General features: G+C 42.8%; 1 protein-coding gene and 1 long non-coding RNA gene across 3 annotated transcripts in view; one reads left to right on the forward strand and one right to left on the reverse strand.

Moving 5' to 3' along the window:
* LOC105009820 overlaps positions 1–1,174 on the reverse strand; it is a 10,769-nt gene extending 9,595 nt beyond the window's left edge. Inside the window, exon 1 of one of the 2 annotated variants that reach the window (XM_034295459.1) lies at positions 1,089–1,174. In XM_034295459.1, coding sequence (XP_034151350.1) covers positions 1,089–1,106 — 18 coding nt within the window. In that variant the 5' untranslated portion in view covers positions 1,107–1,174. Of the gene's footprint in view, positions 1–350; positions 402–1,088 lie in introns of those variants that run through there. The other variant, XM_034295458.1, reaches the window with a different exon arrangement.
* Positions 1,175–5,035: 3,861 nt separating this feature from the next.
* On the forward strand, positions 5,036–7,724 carry LOC109615436. Its single transcript, XR_002196433.3, has 3 exons — positions 5,036–7,107; positions 7,373–7,427; positions 7,693–7,724. It is a non-coding gene; the product is annotated as an uncharacterized LOC109615436 (long non-coding RNA).
* The last annotated feature ends 12,945 nt before the right edge of the window (positions 7,725–20,669 follow it).

Consider the following 20,669-nt stretch of genomic DNA (forward strand, 5'->3'; position numbering starts at 1 on the left):
GCAGTGAGTTATAATAAGACATTAGTTGGTTGTCGGTGTTGTCCACCAGTTTTGGCAGTTATGGATGTATGGCATTCTGTTAATTCTATTTATATTTTCTACGTATTTATCAGCACGTGCGTGTGGCTTTTTCTGAGTTATTTCAGCACCGCGCTCATATTCGGCTCGTTCGATTCGGCACCTCGTTCCTTCCAACGTTTTACAGGATCCGCATTCAATTTGTAATCCGGGACCTCTACGTTTACAAATTAAGCACTGTACATACCACAATTACAAATACTCCCCCAATGCCACAAAACATAAACACTAAAATGGTCAGCGTAGTGCTATAAAGTATCTAAAAAGCCTACTTGAAAGTTATTCTTCTTCATATATTCTTCAGTTGTAAAACTAAATATTACAATAATTTATTGAAACAATTAAAATAATATTGTTCGACCGCAAATAACAACAAAAATATTAAAGAATGAAATAGTCAATCACGGGCTTATACACTTACGGAGTGATTATTACGTCATCGATTCTTATGCGCGAACTGCGAGTCAGCATGTTATTTATTTATATATATATTTTTTTTATTGAAAATATCAAAATTCACAAACAAACATGGCTGCATAAATTCGGTTGTTTGCGAGTCAGCAAGTGGCGGCAAAATTACAATGGAAACACCAGTGGTGTCTGTTCGTGTATTCACGGTCCAAAACAGGGACAGTGAATGCAATCACTGCTAGTACTAAGACACACTATATCAGTCAATTACATTCTTCCTCGTAATTAAATATGTACATATCTTTAGGCTAACAAGCAGACCTCAGCAATGTATACATAAAAATTGTGTCTGTTTGCTTATGGTGAGGCTCTGAACTCTACCACTGCACTCCCACTGATTTCAGAAACAAGTCTGCAAATATCACGCAGTCTCATGTAATCTGTATTTCTCACTGTTTGGACTTGAATTTTACATATATCGTCGTTAGATGGGTGTATCAAGCTACACACTACAGTAAAATCTACCGTCACATCCATTAATTCACTGGTGTGGTCCCAGGAACCGCAGAAAATGGTGGATTGAAAAGGACGTTTTTTACCTGATATAACCCTCCCATTTACTGGGCAGCCTATACAACGCCACTGTCAACCTCTCTTCCGCACTGGTCTGATTGTTCGATCTTCTTCCGAGTCCTCTGTCAATCTCACCAACTCAAGTTACTCTGCTTGAATGGTGCTGCAAGAATATTATCTAAACAATTATTTTGTCTTTCATATTAGCTGTTATTTGAATGTATTTCTTACGAAGTTAACAGTTGTATATTTAGTAAACAATGCACTTCTGCGATGAAGATGCTATCGCGTTTCTAGACAGCTGGCTAACTGACATCACACAGGTTAAAGCAAAATCCTTATCACTTAATTGAATTGCATTGTAATTACAAATAGTTATAACGGCCGAAGGTAGGCCATGTGGCATGGCAAATATATGGAGGACCAAACGGGTCAAAATGAAATAGATAAATATATCATTTTAAGTGGCACATTATTATTAAATATTTTTTATAATATCCCGTTTAAAAATAATGGTATATTCCATAATAGCACATTGTAGTTCCCAATCCTTTTTTTTCATTGTAAGATGTATTTCATAATATCATGGCCTTTTTAGTAATATTTTGACCTATTTCATAATTTCCCGGTGTATTTAATAATTTAATTGCATATTTCAACATTTAATGACCTATTTCAACATTTAATTTCCTATTTCAAAATGTAATTCCTTTTTTCATTGTGTATTTCATGCTCCAGTCAATCAATGCAATTGGGTGGTCTTTAGCTATTGATAGGCTAATCTAGCGACCAAGGACTTAGGAGTGACTAATATTGGGGACACACACATTTGACTACAGTATGAATGTTAATGTATTCACCAAAATGTCTATTTAATATGTAGATCTACGTGTTTTTCCACTTCTAGTTTGATTATCTTTGTCCATTAGTATGTTACATATATACAAGCTCTGGTTAAAAAAGGCTTTGGCTTTATTGACCAATGAATTGTGAATAGGACCAGTGCGACCGACACAGTTTCGCTTTGAGGCAGTCTGGTAGAAAATACTCTTGGCCATAATTGTTTCGACAAGTTGCACTTGATTTATCTGCTAGCGAGCAAATGTATAAACAGTGTTGTCTACCTGGCAACACCTGTTCAAAACGGTGTCCAGAGAGTTAGATTTATTTCAATAGGTGAGCAATGATTAACTACGAATTGTGACATTCCTGCTTGCCAACGTGAATGCCCCCGGGACACATAACAACATTAGATAATAGCCTATGGAGGAACCATGGTCGTCGTTCTCAAATTACTGTATAGCCTATATATAGGCCTAGGCTATTTTAAAAATGTTACCAAAAACAATAGCCCTGGGTCTATTCATCTGTAACTCCGATCATGCATTGAAAGCCCTCAAAAAATAATATGATACCGTTGATTAAAAAAAGCAAATGTTTTGGGTCCTCTGTGTGTCATTCAAACAGCAGATCTACTTCGCACTGTTTGGCACGTGCGCTTTTTGTTTGAGCGGACGAAAAGAAAGAGAGCGCTCCGCCGGGACTGGGCGTGTCATTGTTAACTTCTGATTCTGGTGGCCAGAGGCGTCGCTAGGATCACAAATTACAAGGTTTTGAATGTACATACGGAAAATGTCGATATACACGCTAGCGGGCTACACGTCTACATTGTCATAATGCGCGATTGGAATTATAGATGCATAGATCAGGGGCTATTTTTTTATAATTATTATATTTTTTGTTCCATTTGAGATCTTGGGCTAAAAGTGCCGCGGCTATAGCCCCGGACGCCATAGCCCCGGACGCCCAGGGCTAACGACGCCACTGCTGGCGGCTATGGATATACGATCATTTTTCACAAAGAAAAAGGACAAGGTGTCTACTGTAGCAGTAGAGACACTAGCAGAAAGAAGTAAGGATGTGAGACTGCCACTGTCTCATCTGAAGTTACAAGCTCAGGTTTGTGAAGAGGGCTATGCAGTAGTTAGTCTAGGTCAGTTTAAACCAAGGACCTTGTGGGTAACCTTTGAAGGGACCCAGAGAATCTGGACAAAGAACAGATAAACTGATGGTTTAAACAGATTTATGGATAACCCAATGATCTTCTGAGACCATCCAATGATGACCATAAACAAATACCAGATCCACCTCTCCCACATTCCTTTTCTTATCTAAACATGGGAGACTCAGGACCTTAAAATAGTAACTCATTTATACGTGTATAGGGCACTCCTATTGATTGCTCTGATGGTGGTCATTACTGCTGCGTTTTTGTGGAAGAAATGCTAAAGAGACACGTGCACGTGCGTGTATGGGGGGGGGGGGGTCATCCTATACCTCAAACTAATGCAGGTGTCTGCCATTGTCTGGAGACTCCACTCCCTTCCCCTCTACTGAATACATGGACTAGTGTTCAGTAGCGGTTCCATAGTAACCTAGTTCAGTGCTTCTACTTTTTGAAGCCATGTAAACAGCAGCTGGTCAGTAGAAGAGATAGAACCCTGACCCCTGCCCCCCCGGGGAAGACTAACCCATATGGGCCCTAGGGCACTGAACTCCAGTACTCCCCTCCCATCAACACTTTCTAATAGTGGCAAACACTTTCTAATAGTTCTTCCTAAAAGCACAGCCCCTGAATGGTTTGGACATGGCTTTGCAGATGGCCCGGAATGCCCTGACCAACAGGGGACGTTTCTGGGACTTCTGTGCAGGTTCTGTTGGCAGGTCTTCCTCAGGTTTGGGACAGGATGGGATGCCGTGGTCATGATCTGTGGGGGGAACCTTGCACAATTAGAACTGAACAGGTAAATTACATTCCCCCACCATAGGCTACAAAAAAAAAAAGAAACAGACAAATGGCAGTGCATCAAAATGACGAGAATCAAGGATTTTGAGGCACTACAATGTTGCCTGACAGCTTGTCAAACTCAGTAGCCATGATCATAGAAAGAAAAAGTAAAACATCAATGAAAACAATAATAATGATAATTACAGGCTACTCAAGACACCAAAAGTTCCTTTACATACAGAAGGCAGCTACTTCAGATAAGGTAGGACCTCTGGTTCAACTCTATTCTTGAACACCTGTTGCAGGATAAATGCATCATCATATTAGACACGCAACAATGTCGCATGGGATTTTATTTTAGCCCCAATGAAGGGAAAATCCCCAAACATGGTGTTCTATACCTTGGTCCTGACTGTTGGAAGCCTCAGGCAGCAGCCAAAACTCCAGCCTTGGCTCTTTTTCTTCCTTCTGGAAGAGATGTGGCAGGTCTCATGTGTTAATTGTATAGCCTACAAAGATGGATGTTGTGCTAGCCGTGTTAAGAGTTTAGGAAACTTGTTAAATGTATTGAAAAAACTGTCATAGCGATTGTAAAAAACTGTAAAGACCTGGATCAAGATTAAAACAGGCCTAGGGGAAGGGATCCACTTGGGACTAGGAGTTAAGATAAAGGCCAAGGTTAAAATAGTGGATACCATTTTGGGTGAGGATAGGGGATGAGGGTTGAGATTAGGATGAGGACTGGGAGTAAATTAGGAGCTAATGGTTTGAAGGCAGGCGTAAGAACCAGAAGTTAAGCTTTACTTTGGGGCCAAGGGTTAAGATGAGGGAATGGGGACTAGGGGTTAGGGTTTGAAAACAAGGAATGGGAATAGGTAAGGGGACTGGACAATTAGGGTTAGGTATAAGGGTCTAGGGTTTAGGATGGGTGTAGGAATCTGGGGATTAGGGTGGGTATAATTGATCCTAGGATAAGATTTAGAAATTGAGGTTTGGCATAGGGATCTAGGGGTTAAGGTTAGGGTTAAGGAATTGGGGTTAGGAAGGGGAAACCACCCAATAAATAAACAAATAAAAAGTAAGTATAAAATAATAAGTGCTGTCCAACAAGGACAAATCATCAATGGACAGATCAATGATAAAAGGTAAGTGCTAAAAAAGTAAGCAAACAATAAGGTAAATTCACACTACACTGAGGAATAAAAAATAACTGCAATCATATTCAAGTTAAGTACTTAAACAACATGTATAAGAATAAAAATAATTAAATTAAATAAAATGAACATTCCTCGTGACCGGTTCTCCTATAACCCCTAATTCTCCCTCATTCCCCCCAAAAGAGGACCCCATCCATCAGGTAAGCAAACCAAGGTAAGTTTAATACTTTTCATTTAGACCCCTAGGATCTATCGTTTGGAGACGCCCAATCCAAGTTCTTTCCAACCCCTGCCTCTGTGTCCTGGACCAGCTCCCATTTGACTCCTGACTAAAAATAATACAATTATCCACTGTATGCAAACTAAAATGCAAATACAGTACAGCACTGTTACCTTTAGCCATATTGTATAGATGCTGTTTGAGTCTAGTTTATTATGCGTTTTTTGTTTCCCCTATGTAAATCGTAATACCATAGACCACATTTATAGTGGACAATTCAATCCTCTGTCCCATATTGAACCCCAGACATGAAAAGGCATTAACAATATATTTAGGCCTTTCCAAATATCCATCCAGATAAGATAGTGCTCCTTTTAGTCTGGAAGGCCGAGAGTACTAATCTATCCTTGAGTTTTTTGTTTTCTTCTGAGGTCGAGTTTAATCTAAAATCTACCAACCTATCCACATCTTGATGGGCTTCCCGGAAGTTCTAAATCCACCCAAGCTCCCAGAATATGTCGTAACAAATGGTATTAGATTGTGTGTTTTTATTGTTTTATTGTAACCCTCTCCACTTCCAAATAATTGACTGACCTCTTTTTATCCCTCTAAGGAAAAGCTTAGAATACCCCAGAGGCCCCAAAGCTCTAAATAGAATGGTTGTGGCGTCCTCTACATGTAATGTACAGATTCTCAGGAAACGAATTAACTGTGATTTAATAATCCCTCTAAATGTATGTTTTGGATGATAACTTGCTTTATGTATTAGTGCACGCCTATCAGTCTCCTTAAAGAAGACTTTAGTAGTCAATGATTTCATGAGAGCCCCCGGAAATACAAAGAAAACCTGAGTGTCCAAGAACTCAAGATTTGTCTTTTGAAAATGATGGGAGATTGTGATAGCAGGATGATGTGTATTAAGACTATCCAAAAGACACTCAAAGTCCTGCATGGAACTCACCCAAATACCAAAGATGTCATCTAAATACCGGAGTTATAGAAATGGAAGGACCTTACACTTGAGAAATGCTGTTTCTTCCCAAAACACTTATCTAAATTGGCAAAAGCTGGAGCAAATGTCTTACCCATGGCAGTGCCATGGATCTGAAGATAAAACTTATCATTAAAGTTAAAAACCATTCCTTAAAAAGGCTCAAGTCCAACAAGTCTAAAATGTCCTTATCTGGGCATGAGGAGTCAGGAAACTTATTAAAAGCCTGTTTGACTAACTGCAGTCCAAAGGATGTTTCAACGTTTGTATATAGCGAGTTGATGTCCACTGAAAATAAAAATGCCCCTAATGGTAATTCAAGACCATGTGTCCTTAACACAAGAGATATGTTTCTGAGATAACGGATTTATATAAAAGTCAAAGTATTTCACAGTTAGGCATGATTCTGACCCACCATCACTGACATTTGGGCGGCCACTAGGGATCTGGAAGCGTACAGGCCACTCCTCCAAAGGTTTATAGATATTTAGGAGAAGATAGAATTGTCTAGGTCTGGGTACCTCCGGGCCCAAAATTGCTTGGAGGTAAAAGCCTTATTTTCAAGTAACTCCAGCAAAATCATCTTAATCCTACTTTGAGTCTCAGATTGAATGGAGTGGTCCAAAGGGACATAATGTTTGACATAATTGCCTATTTGCTTCCAGTAAATACTGTATTCTCTCCATAATTACAATCTGTGATCTTTTGTCAGCAGGTCTGTATCAATGTGAGAGATTAGTGATATGAGTGTGGAGCTGTATTCAAACACTGTTCTCCCCTTACATGTTTAAATTATCAAGCCAAGAATTTAGAATGATGTTTCCTGTCTCAGGCATCCAGTGTACCGGGTCTTGTGGGAATGTGTGGAACCTAAGTCGGCTGATCTCAGGTAAGTAGTTGCATCTCTCAAGGATCTTTTGATTAAGTTGATCCAAAAGTAGCTGTTGCCATATTTCCAGTCTGTCTGAATAGTTATTGAATGGTACATAAAGTATGGCATTAGGAAATGTACTTTCCACCATCTTCAAGTGTTGTTGTAATTGTTTCCAATAGGTCAATGGTAGTTGTTTAGAAAGGCAGTTATTTAAGCCCCCCGATAACACTACCTTCTCCACTGTTGGATGTTGCTGTAATTTTTCAATGACCCCTTTCAGATGGTGAAATGTAGCCCCAGGAAAGCTATCTGCCTGCACTCTGGGATCAGCAAACGTAGGTATCCGTGAAATGTTAGAGAGTCGATTATGACAGTTGGTTTTCTAAAGCCAACTCTGTGGTCAATGAATCTCCAGTAAGTGTTTGGGGTCTAGGAGAATGCGTTTCAGCCGTAACTAAAATGGTGTTCCCCTCCCGTACCAACAAATCTAACCCTGAAGTCGACCAATTGTGTGGTCTCTTAGGGGGGCTCCTCTTAGACCTGTTTTTGGGCCCACAATTAGTCAATCTTGAAGACCAAGGATCCTTGATACTTTTCCAGGTTTATGTTCTCACTGGGACTTCCTTTCGGATAAACTTAACAGCAGTGATGGCCAAATGAGTCCTTGTTGAATTGTTGAGGATAGGATAAAAGGCCACCAATTTGACAAATGGTATATTTTTTTGAAATGAAAGGTATGCATAGAGAAACCTGTCTACAAGGCCGATACTTACTGGATGAACCTCACCTTAGCTACGTGCATTGAGTGCCTTTCAGACGACACAAACCCCATTTTAATTAATTTTAATTGAGCGTCACAATTTGATTTTAAATGGTTCCAGTCCAAGTAACAATAACTCTATTCAGTCATCAAACAACTTTTGCCCACTCTCAAAAATGAACAGCGTTTCACTTCCTTATATAGTCAAACTGGACTGAGAAACAAATTGAGCAAATCATGTTGTACAGCGCAGAAGCAAAGCTTCATATGTCATCTAAGGGGCGTTTTCTTTTCTGAAACGCGTACCGAAGTTTCATTTGGACTAGAAAATCTGGAGGTGCATACCAAAGCGTCACTTCAAGCGTCCCATCACTAGTTAACAGCAGTGATAACCCTCTGAGCTGAATACTTTGAAAGACTTTTCAACATTTATTCCATTTCTATTCAATGTCCCTTGCTCAGTGGGAGCAGAGTCCCCCATCACTAAACCCTTGCGTTGGCAATTTAATACACACTGAACAAAATTATAAACGCAACACTTCTGTTTTTGCCCCCATTTAACATGAGCTGAACTCAAAGATCTATGACTTGGTTGTACACAAAAGGCCTATTTCTCTCAAATATTGTTGCACAAATCTATCTAAAACTGTGTTAGTGAGCATTTCCACTTTGCCGAGATAATCCGTCCACCTCTCAGGTGTGGCATATTAAGATGCTGATTAGACAGCATGATAATTACACAGGTGTGCCTTAGGCTCACAGGTGTGCACCATTTGCCTCACACAGTGCAACACATCTCGTTCACATGGAGTTGATCAGGTTGTTGATTGTGGCAGGTGGAATGTTGGTCCACTCTTCAATGGCTGTGCGAAGTTGCTTGATATTGGCAGGACCTGGAACACACTGTCGTATATGCTGATCCAGAGCATCCCAAACATGCACAATGGGTGACATGTCCGGTGAATATGTTGGACATGCAAGAAATTGAATGTTTTCAGCTTCCAGTGATTCGGTAGCAGCAATAAGACCTCCAGCTTTTGTTTTTTGCCTTCAAAATAAGTCTGCAGTGAACCGTTGTAAACGTTGAACCGTTATAAACGCTCGGCAGCAACTGTAAGGCTTGAGATGTTGGTATTTTGCCTTCAAAATAAAAGCCTCAGATGGGTTGTGTATTGTTTATTTGTTTAAGGAAAACGATGTGGGTTTAAGTATAAATTAAACAAATTATTTAAATAATACATTATATAAGGTAAATAATATTATAAGGCGGAGCAAATTGAGAAATGGTTAGACCTTGAGTAAGTTAACAGAGAACCTTTCTAATATAAAGAAAATCAGATCATTGATATTGTTATTAATTTGCTTTAGCTCATTAGATTTGGAGAGAGTGTTAAAAATCTGTGAGGCGATTCATGAACATTTTTAAAGTGATTAGTTGAGGGGGAGTACTTAGTTTAGTAGAGAATGATGTTAAAAAAGTATTGTCAAATAATGTTAAGTTGAAAAGGAATGACGTTATTGCAGTACATAAAAACATGTTTGTAGCATCACATAGATAAAGAACGCTGGAAGTTTGGAGATAAAGGAGTTTCAAGAGGCTGGCTACAGTTTGATGCAGAGGCTGTGGTGACCAGTTGTTCTGTGTGTGTCCAGTATGCTAAAGATAAAAGCAGAACCAACTAATTTGTCAACTGAAATAAAAAGATGCAAAATTCCTTATCTCAATGAAATGTACTGAAATGAATGCATACATGACACGAAAAAAGGAAATTATTATTTTGGCCGGTAACAAAATGCTTGGCTGGGGGATTTTTTCATCTACCAATCTCCTTGGCAGATGAGCCAAAAAGTTAATTTCTGTATGCCAGTATTGGGACAGATTGGGACTCCCTAACCTTTCAGAACATTGCACCTCGACAATTTTACATCACGCCAAGTTTGAATATTTAGCTAGACACCATTAAGCATTGTGTTAAATTGACTAAGATTTCTTATGAGGTTTACTTCCACCACAAATACCATTTATGAACTGTTTGGCTTTTGCCACTGGCCATTTTAATAGCTTATTAGCCTGAAATTGACGTTCTAATATTTTATTACTTGGAAAAGTCATAAGAATTGAGCAATTGCTAGCGAGACTGAAAATTAACTTTACACTGACAAAGCTGCTTCATTTCAAGGCACAACGTTTATTTTTCTTTGTCATTTGTGAATGACATTGATACAATAACTATCAATATAGGTGACGATAACTTTTTTCGTCAAGTAAAAAGACGAGAGAATTGTGGAAACACTAGAACCCGGCCCACAACATGTTTATAGGGGACAAAACATTAGTTTTTTACTGTAAAAATCCTACCTAGTGCAGCTTTGAGTACTTTGTATCGGTACTCAGTATTGTCAGATACCCAAACATAAGTTCTTGGTCCAAAAAAAAGGGTATTGGTGCCTCGCTATCTGCAAGTATCTGATGCAAGTAACTGATGAAATTATCCACAGAATTCTTATCAAGGCTCTAGTGTTGTATTGGATATTACATCATTTTAGTTTTTAAGCCCTTTCTAAGCTAAATTATATTTCCTAGTTTACTCTTAGTTTCCTACTGTCTGGTTATCCAGTATTTAGAGATCTAGAATGTCCACTGCTGTTCGAGAGCTGCTGCTGGCCACGCTGGAGGAGCAGGGTGAAGACGAGTTGGAGACGTTTTAATGGTACCTGCAGCATGAGGATGTCACGTCGCTAAGAGCAAGTTAGAGGAGGCTGACATAAAAGACACAGTGGACATGATGGTACAGACCTACACCCATGAAAAAGCTATGAAGGTCTCAAAGACAATCTTGGAAAAGATGAAGCAGAATGATCTTGCTGAGAGATTAATGGAGAACTGCAATACAAGTAATATTTCCTTTCAGTTTAAATACATTTACTTTAGGACAACAAGTTTATGTAACGTCTTTTTAAATGGTTTAACAGGTTTTTCTGGAAACGTAAAATTCTTTAGATCAAGAGGAATATTTAATATTCCATGTCATGTTGTGTAGTGTACAGTTTTGTTGAATAACACTCATATCCTTGTTTGATCATTTAGATAAACGTGCTGAGGTGTGCCAAAATGAAATAATGAAAAAGCTCAAAGACAGGCTGAAGATGTCTGAAATAACGTCTGAGGGTTCAGGTAAACGAGGAATGACAAAACGTCTGTACATCATCTATACAGAGCTCTACATTACAGCGGGTGAAAGTGGAGAGGTCAATAATGAACATGAATTGAGGAAGATTGAAAAAAACAACCAGAAAACAAGGAAGACGAGGGATGGCAATGAGATGTAATGACATCTTCAAACCCATACCTGGACAAGACAAACAAGAACTGTGCTGACAAATGGAATCGCAGGCATTGGGAAAAACAGTCTCGGTGCAGAAATTCATCCTGGACTGGGCTGAAGGAAAAGCCAATTTGATAAAGAAGATATTCAGTTTGGTAGAGCTTGTTAATACGTTTTTTGAAACCCCAGGATTCTCCAACTTTGACAAGTACAAAGTTCTGTTCATCTTTGATGGTCTGGATGAGTGCAGATTACCCCTAGACTTCGACAACAATGAGTGTGTCTAATGTGACAGAGTTACCCTCAGTGGATGTGCTGCTAACAAACCTCATCAAGGGAAATCTGCTTCCCTCTGCTCTCCTCTGGATAACTACCAGACCTGCAGCAGCCAATCAGATCCCTTCAGAGTGTGTTGACCTGGTGACAGAGGTGAGAGGGTTCAATGACCTACAGAAAGAGGAGTACTTCAGGAAGAGATTCAGTGATGAGGACCTGGCAAGCAGAATCATCTCACACATAAAGACATTAAGCAGCCTCCATATCATGTCACATACCAGTCTTCTGTTGGATCGTTGCTACAATCAATGAGCACATGTTGACTACAGATGATAAAATAGAGCTTTCCAAAAAAATATTTGGACATTAATGCCATTTTCAATATTTTGGCTCTGTACATCACCAAAATGGTTTGAAATGAAAAAACCAAGATGGAATTGAAGTGCGAACTTCAGCATTTAGGAATTGCAACCATTTTCTGACTGATTTCAGGGACTCATTTAATTGGACAAATAAACACAATCATGAATAAAATGTTCATTTTTAAGACTTTGTTGAGAATAATTAGCAGGAAATGACTGCTTGATGTCTGGAACGCATGAACATCACAAAACACAGGGTTTTCTCCTTTGTGATGCTTTGCCAAGCCTTTACTGCAGCTGTCTTCAGTTGTTTGTTCTTGGGTCTTTCTGCCTTAAGTTATTGTCTTCAGCAAGTGAAATGCATGCTCGAATGGGTTGTGATCAGGTGATTGACTCGGCCATTGCCAAATATTCCACTTGTATGCCTTAAAAACCTCCTGGGCTGCTTTCGCAGTACGTTTTGGGTCGTTATCCATCTGTGAAGTGAGGCGCCAGGCTTTTTGTGGTTCAGAGCTCACCAGGGTGTTACCAGTGTGAACCAAACTGTTGATTTGGCCACTCCTAATCTTCCTGCTATCTTTCTGAGGGATTTTTGCAATGTAAGGATAGGCTGTTTCACTTGCATTGAGAACTTCTTTTACTTCATGTTGTGGGTTCACAGAAACCACTCCCAAATGCTAATGCCACACATGGAATCAAATCCAGACCTTTTACCTGCTTAATTGATGAAGAAATAACGAAGGAAGAGCCCACACCTGTCCATGACACAGCTTTTGAGTCAATTGTCTAATTACATTTGGTCCCTTTTTGGACTACGTATTGAAGAGGTGTAATTCCTAAACCCTTTGGAATTTGGATGTGAATAAACTCAGATTATAGGTGAAAGTTTTCACTTTAAGCCGATATAAATTATTTAACTGTAACTTGAATATATTTTGGTAAACCAAAAAGCCAAAATAACAAAACTTGTTTCAGTGTACAATTAATTCCAGACCTAACTGTATATCACACATTAGAACTAATCTTCATTCCACCCCTCTGATGTCCACTGATCCACCATTCATTCCCACTGTATTATTGTTACACTCTTTCTTATTGAAGACATCCCTTCATTCTACCATGTTCTCTCATAGGGACTTGAACTTCCCATCTTTATCATTTCTTCATGAATTGCCTGGTTGTATCATACTGATGCTGCCCAGGGATCCATCATAGTAGAGTAATTAGTCTCAGTGCTGTCGGGGTGGATGGGTGGAAGTCACACAGGGTTGCCTTGGCAAGTTGCACTCTAGCGACTCCTTGTGGTAGAGTAGCCGATTGTAATCTCTGTCATGGTCGTAAAGCTGGAGAATGTGTTACCCTTGTCGTGGAAATTGCCACAAATGAACAAGAGAAGTCTGAATTCCCAAATTGAACCTTTATAAATTCAACATATATACTGGAAGCAACCACTACAATCAAATGCTAAAGGTTATTTACTCACTAGAAGTCCTCCCCAGGGTCAAGTTGGATCCTGGGAATTGGAGCCAAACCTCTTTCTATGGAGCCAACCCCACTTCCCAAGGCACAGAATGTCCATTGTCAACATTCCTTTCAAGACAGGAGGTTACATAATTTCATCTTAAACAAACAGAAAATGTCATTTCTCAGCTCAAACCAATATCTCTTTAGCTGATTAACAGAGCCTTGTTGACCCAGATCTGAATGTCCATCCTCTGAGTTTCCTGAAACCCCGTTGATGCAATTAAATGTTTACACTTCAATTGGTGATTGAATAATGGAAAGTCAAGCTGCATTTAGTGGAATTTTTTTTTCTTGCCATTAAAACACTACATGCAGAAGAAAATCTTACCTTCTTGACATGACGTAACAGTCTGCTCAGATTGGACATCCTCTGCACCTGTCACGTCTTCGGGGAGCGGATAAAGGAGGTGCAGGAGAATGGCGTGATGAAATAAAGTATTTAATGTTATAACGAGAACTCAAAATGTAGTCGAAAACCGAAGCATACAGTGCTCTTATTACAAACAGAGACAATTACACACAAAGACAGGGGGAGCAGAGGGAACTTATATACTGGGGGGAAATGATGAGGATGAGGAACAGGTGCGTTAAACAGGACACAGGTGAAAAGTATTAAGAGATGGACGATGGTGTCAGAAGGCCGGTGACGTCGAACGCCGGAGCCCGTCCGCTGCAGGGGGAGGTGAAGCAGCAGAGGGAGCAGTTGTCACAGTACCCCCCCTGACGACACTGGCCCTGGGGCCGACCCGGACGACGCGGAGCAGGGCGATCCGGACGACGCTGATGGAAATCGCGGACGAGGACGGGAGCCAGGACGTCCTTCACCGGAACCCAGCTCCGCTCCTCCGGGCCGTACCCCTCCCACTCCACGAGGTACTGGAGGCCCCCCGCCCGGCGCCTCGAGTCGATGATGGAGCGGACGGAGTACGCCGGGGCCCCCTCGATGTCCAGAGGGGGAGGGGGAACCTCCCGCACCTCACACCCCTGAAGGGGACCAGCCACCACCGGCCTGAGGAGAGACACATGGAACGAGGGGTTAATACGGTAGTCGGGGGGAAGGCGTAACCGATATGTTACCTCGTTGACTCCCCTCAGGACTTTAAACGGCCCCACAAACCGCGGGGCCAGCTTCCGGCAGGGCAGGCGGAGGGGCAGGTCCCTGGACGAGAGCCAGACCCGGTCGCCCGGCCGATACACCGGGGCCTCCCTGCGGTGGCGGTCTGCAGAGACCTTTTGGCGGCGGACAGCGAGCCGGAGGCGGGCTTGCACCGTCTCCCACGTGCCCGCCGGAACAGGTCATCCACCGCAGGGGTACCGGTCTGGCTCGGCGTCCAGGGCGCCAGGACCGGCTGGTAACCCAGTACACACTGGAACGGTGACGTACACCCTCACGTCCTTGGCTAAAGTGGGCCACCAGTACTTACCGGCCAGGGCACGCACCGTTGGCCCGATGCCAGGATGACTGGAGGAGGGAGATGTATGCGCCCAGTAGATGAGGCGGTCGCGGACAGACGCCTGCACATACGTACGACCCTCAGGGCATGTGGGCGGAGAGGGCTCGTCACGCTGCGCTCTAGCGATGTCCGTGTCCAGTTCCCATACCACCGGTGCCACGATGCACGACTCCGGGAGCACGGGAGCGTCATCCACTGGCCTCTCCTCCGTGTCATGCTGGCGGGACAGTGCGTCGGCCCCGACGTTCTTACTCCCCGGCCTGTAAGTAAGAGAAAAAACAAACCGGGTGAAGAACATAGCCCACCTTGCCTGGCGAGGAGTCAGCCTCCTCGCTGCCCGCATGTACTCCAGGTTCCGGTGGTCCGTCCAGACAAGGAAAGGGTGTTTAGCCCCCTCTAACCAGTGCCGCCACGCCGACAGAGCTCGAACCACGGCCAGCAGCTCACGATCACCTATGTCGTAGTTTCGCTCCGCCGCACTGAGCTTCTGGGAGAAGAAGGCACAGGGACGGAGCGTGTTACGACTCCCCGTCCGTTGGGAGAGGATGGCACCGAGCCCACAGTCTGACGCGTCCACCTCCACGATGAACTGGAGCGACGGGTCGGGATGGGCCAGGACCAGAGCGGTGGTGAAAGGGTGTTTCAGTTCCACAAACGCCCGCTGCGCCTCCACGGTCCACCGCAACCGGGTCGCCCCCCCCTTCAGAAGGGAGGTGATCGGAGCCGCGACCTGGATAAAGCCCGGATAAACCTCCTGTAATAATTCGAGAAGCCTAAGAAACGTTGCACGTCCTTTACCGTGGTTGGGGTCGGCCAATTACGCACGGCGTCAATGTGAGGCTCCTCCATAGCCACACCTGTGCTGGAAAAGCGATATCCCAGGAAGGACACAGACGACTGGAAAAACAGACACTTCTCGGCTTTCACGTACAGGTCATGCTCCAGCAGTCTAACAAGCACCCTGCGCACTAACAAGACATGTTCGGCGCGGGTGGCAGTGTATATCAAGATGTCATCGATATACACCACCACGCCCTCGCACAACATGTCTCGGAATACATCGTTGACGAAGGTCTGAAAAACTGAAGGAGCATTCATCAACCCGTAAGGCATCACTAAATGTTTATAGTGGTCGGACGTGGTACTAAAGGCTGTTTTCCACTCATCCCCTTCCCGGATACGCACCAGGTTATAGGCGCTCCTGAGGTCTAATTTAGTGAAAAAGCGGGCCCCATGCATCCTCTCCACCTCCGCAGAGATCAAGGCTCGAACCACGGCCAGCAGCTCACGATCACCTATGTCGTAGTTTCGCTCCGCCGCACTGAGCTTCTGGGAGAAGAAGGCACAGGGACGGTCTGAAAGACTTAAGGAGCATTCATCAACCCGTACGGCATCACTAAATGTTCATAGTGGTCGGACGTGGTACTAAAGGCTGTTTTCCACTCATCCCCTTCCCGGATACGCACCAGGTTATAGGCGCTCCTGAGGTCTAATTTAGTGAAAAAGCGGGCCCCGTGCATCCTCTCCACCTCCGCAGAGATCAAGGCTCGAACCACGGCCAGCAGCTCACGATCACCTATGTCGTAGTTTCGCTCCGCCGCACTGAGCTTCTGGGAGAAGAAGGCACAGGGACGGAGCGTGTTACGACTCCCCGTCCGTTGGGAGAGGATGGCACCGAGCCCACAGTCTGACGCGTCCACCTCCACGATGAACTGGAGCGACGGGTCGGGATGGGCCAGGACCGGAGTGGTGGTGAAACGGTGTTTCCGTTCCACAAACGCCCGCTGCGCCTCCACGGTCCACCGCAACCGGGTCGCCCCCCCCCTTCAGAAGGGAGGTGATCGGAGCCGCGACCTGGATAAAGCCCGGATAAACCTCCTGTAATAATTCGAGAAGCCTAAGAAACGTTGCACGTCCTTGTCCTTTACCACCTCCGCAGAGATCAAAGGGAGAGGGTAGCGGAACGGAATGGTGATCTTGTTCAGTGCTCGGTAATCAATGCACGGGCGCAAACCACCGTCCTTCTTTTTCACAAAAAAGAAACTCGAGGAGACCTGTGACTTGGAGGGCCTAATGTAGCCCTGTTCCAACGCTTCCGTAACGTACGCGGCCATAGCCTCCGTTTCGGTGCGGGACAGTGGATACACGTGACCCTTTGGGAGTGTGGCTCCGTCAATGAGGTCTATCGCACAATCCCCCGGCCGGTGTAGTGGCAACACAGCGGCCTTAGCCTTGGAAAAGACCGCAGCCAAGTCCCTGTATTCGGGGGGAATGGGCACGGCGGGAGCACTGTCTGGACTTTCCACCGAGGTCGAGCCAACGGAAACACCCAAACACCTACCTTGGCACTTCCGCGACCACCCTGACAGACTCTGACTGGACCAGGAGATGACGGGGTCATGTAGGGACAACCAGGGGAAACTCAAAACGACAGGGAACGTGGGTGAGTCGATGACATGGAATGAAAGGGTTTCGCTGTGACGGTCCATCGAGACGGATGGAAATGTCTACCAGCTGGTCGAGGGAGATGGACACGTCTCGACAAGCTAGCTCCCTCCGGATGTCCTCGCGAAGGCTACACCGATAGTGGTCGATAAGAGCACGCTCGTTCCACCCCGAACCCGCTGCCAGGGTCCGGAACTCCAGGGCGAACTCCTGCGCCGACCTCGTCCCCTGCCGCAGGTGGAACAGCCGTTCACCCGCCTCTCTCCCTTCGTGAGGATGGTCAAACACGGCTCGGAAGCGGCGGGTGAAATCGGCCGCTTCCGAAGAATGATGAGATGGACGATGGTGTCAGAAGGCCGGTGACGTCGAACGCCGGAGCCCGTCCGCTGCAGGGGGAGGTGAAGCAGCAGAGGGAGCAGTTGTCACAGCACCTGAGTCGCTCAGGTGTAACGTTTAAAATTAATACTTAAAAGAGAAAAGGTATATATTTTTTCCCATTATAAGTTAAAGTATTTTAAAACAAGTAGATGGATTCTTTAAATCTTTTACTTACAGTTGATGTTGGGTGTTATTTCTTCCAGGGATTTTCCTTTGAATTTGCCCATTCCATCTTGCAGGGCAAAAAGAAGTCTGCTCACTTTTGCCATTTGGAGGGTTTCTTCAGGGAGTCTGCAAAACTCCCTGTGGACCTTGATATCATGTCCCATGAAAGTTGCCAGTTGGTCAAGTTCATGCGTTTGCAGGTTAAGGAGCTGTAAACTTCGGCGACATGTTTTATACATTTTGTGGATGTTTCTGACACAACTCTTTCTCAAAAGGTGGCAGACTCTCCAGAATGTCATCTTGCATACGCTGTTTCACTGCAGATATGTGTTGATTTCCATTCTAGAAACCTCTCCTTCATGGCGACAATTTAATAAAATCAGCTGTGTCAGTGTGACTTTAGAGTTCACTCCATGACCTTTGTGAAGGATGGTCAATGAGAGCTTTTTTGCTGAATTGCTCGAGGTATTTCAAATGATTCTGGAGCTTCTTCATGTCCTCTGATAGAGGCAGGATTTGGGGGCTGTTCCATTGTTTTTAATAGTGTTTTTAGTGCATTGGATGACGTGTTGTCCATTCCGTTTCAATTACTGTGTTGAACTTTCCTGGGTTGATCAAATCCTTCAAAAAGACAATGTCTTTGTCCATTTTCCTTGCCACGATAAGTTTTGCCAGTTCTCTCATATTATTCCTGATGTCTGCCTGATGTCGTCCAACTTCTCCGTTTTTGAGGAACATTCTGTCTCCCAGTGAAATGATAAGCATGTCAGACTTCACCACTTGAGTTAGTTTCGTGTGTCATGCTGGAAAATGCATTCTCCGTGGGCATCATCAAGGAACATCTTGCCTGAACTCTTCTTTTTACTGGTGTTGACTTGTAGTTTGCAACACTTTTGATGCCCCCAGAGGTCTGTTTTGACATACATAGCAAAGCAAAACTTGCAAGGCAGATAGTCTATTGCTGTTGATAGAAAGGTTGTTTGCCTTTTTGGTATGATTTGTCCTTTCCCAGAGGACAGAACAGTTATGGTGGTAGTTCCCCATGTTTCTTATTTTGTTGAAAGCAAGATTTTGCTTGTGTGTTCCTTTCCTCATTGCAACTGCCTTAGCCACTTCAAAGTTGGTAGAATGCTTCAGCTTCAGATGTCTTGTGATTTTTGCATAAGGCTTCTCACAGTAAAGGTAATTCTTCTTGTCATAGATTCTCTGATGTTCCGAGTTTCAGGATATTTTCACTTTGATATTGTCTGCCATTGCTTTTGGGGTTTTTGAAGGTGGTTTTCCTTGGATTATTTTCTTTTCTGCTGCTACTTCTTACTTTTGACATGTCCAGGGAAATGGAAAGTTCTTGCTCAGTGGTCTGAAATAGAGAAACAATCTATTTATTAGTTTGTAAATAAAAGCAGAATACATTTCTAACTGAAATACTGTTTTCCTTAGTTATCATATGCATTTTTCACCATCTCCGATTATGTAATTAAACCCTAATTACCATTTCACACAAAGATTGTTCCTCTTCAGTGGGAGAACATGCATCCATCAGGTCATTGCCAGTAATCTCTGCCTGATCACTGACAATACTTATTGAGATGTCCATTTCATCTGGTGTTTGGGGACAGCAATTTGCTGTAGTGGGTTCTGTCCTGTAACAAAAAAAGAGAAAAACCATTGCAACAATCCACACATCAAGTGCCTGATTTGAGTCATTTTGAGTCAAGTCATTATGTGTTTATGTTGCCATCATGCCTCATTGAATTTATCACAATTTTAAAGTATTTTCAATTCTTTGAGTCCAGATATATTTAAAAATTCGGTCAAAATATGCAGGTGTCAGATATTATACAATGGAAAGTAGGGGTGGGCAATATGGATATAATCTTGGTAATCTTGTAATATATAACTATTTCAGGAAATTCCATAGTGGTAAACATATGAATTAATCCACAATGACATACAAGACATTGTTTGAATTAGATGTAGGGTATAGATTTCCTTTTTGCATTATTTTTTTTAATGTTATGTTAGTGCACAATATTGAGCTGACTTACTTTATTTCTATTCTCATTGCCAGATATGTTTGTGGGTCCAGTACAATCAGGCTGATGTGTGAAACATGTAAATACATTAGAATAACATGCATCATTTCCATAGAAGTGATTTGAGTATAACACTTTTCCAATCCATAAAACTTTATATTAACTTGAAAAAAATTATGTAGCCTTATACATTGTATCTATGATATGAAGAGTGTTATTTTTGACACTTACATGTGAGAGCCTCAAGGCATTCTTCAATGTTGGGATGTTCTTTAAAAGATCTATTCAGCATTTTGGTAATAATATTGGTTTGAGTCGTCCATTTTTCTTCACATTGAAGAGTGAAGTTGCTTGTCTGATATTTTGATACTGGATCACTGGAGTGTGGCGTCATGGTTTGATAGGGATGTTGCCCATCGGTCAGGATGTAATGCACCCAGCACCCAGCTACCTAAAATGTAATGGATCATTTAAAATAATGTTCACTCACAGTCACTAAAAAGCTCATTGTGGGAACCCACTCTTCATTACTTAACTAGCAAAACTGTACAGAATAAAAATATATTTTTGAGAAATTCAAACTCCTAGCCGAAATGTACTAAAATACTATAATAATGTACATTTAAATAAACACTTTCAAGCTCAACTTACTTGGATATCGGATTCCTTTCTGTATTTTAGGCCTCCAACATCCTCATAACTAGACCAAGAAAAAGATCCACTCATTTGAGAAAACAAATTGTTTTGTGCCTTCGATGCTCGGTCAGGCTTTGTCTCTCCTTGTTTTCAATCAGTTCGCTCAGACTGTATTCACAGAGAGGGGTGACGAAATAGGCAAAGTAGGTGTCTTC

This window comes from Esox lucius, chromosome 11, assembly GCF_011004845.1.
Source record: "Esox lucius isolate fEsoLuc1 chromosome 11, fEsoLuc1.pri, whole genome shotgun sequence".
NCBI lineage: Eukaryota > Metazoa > Chordata > Actinopteri > Esociformes > Esocidae > Esox > Esox lucius.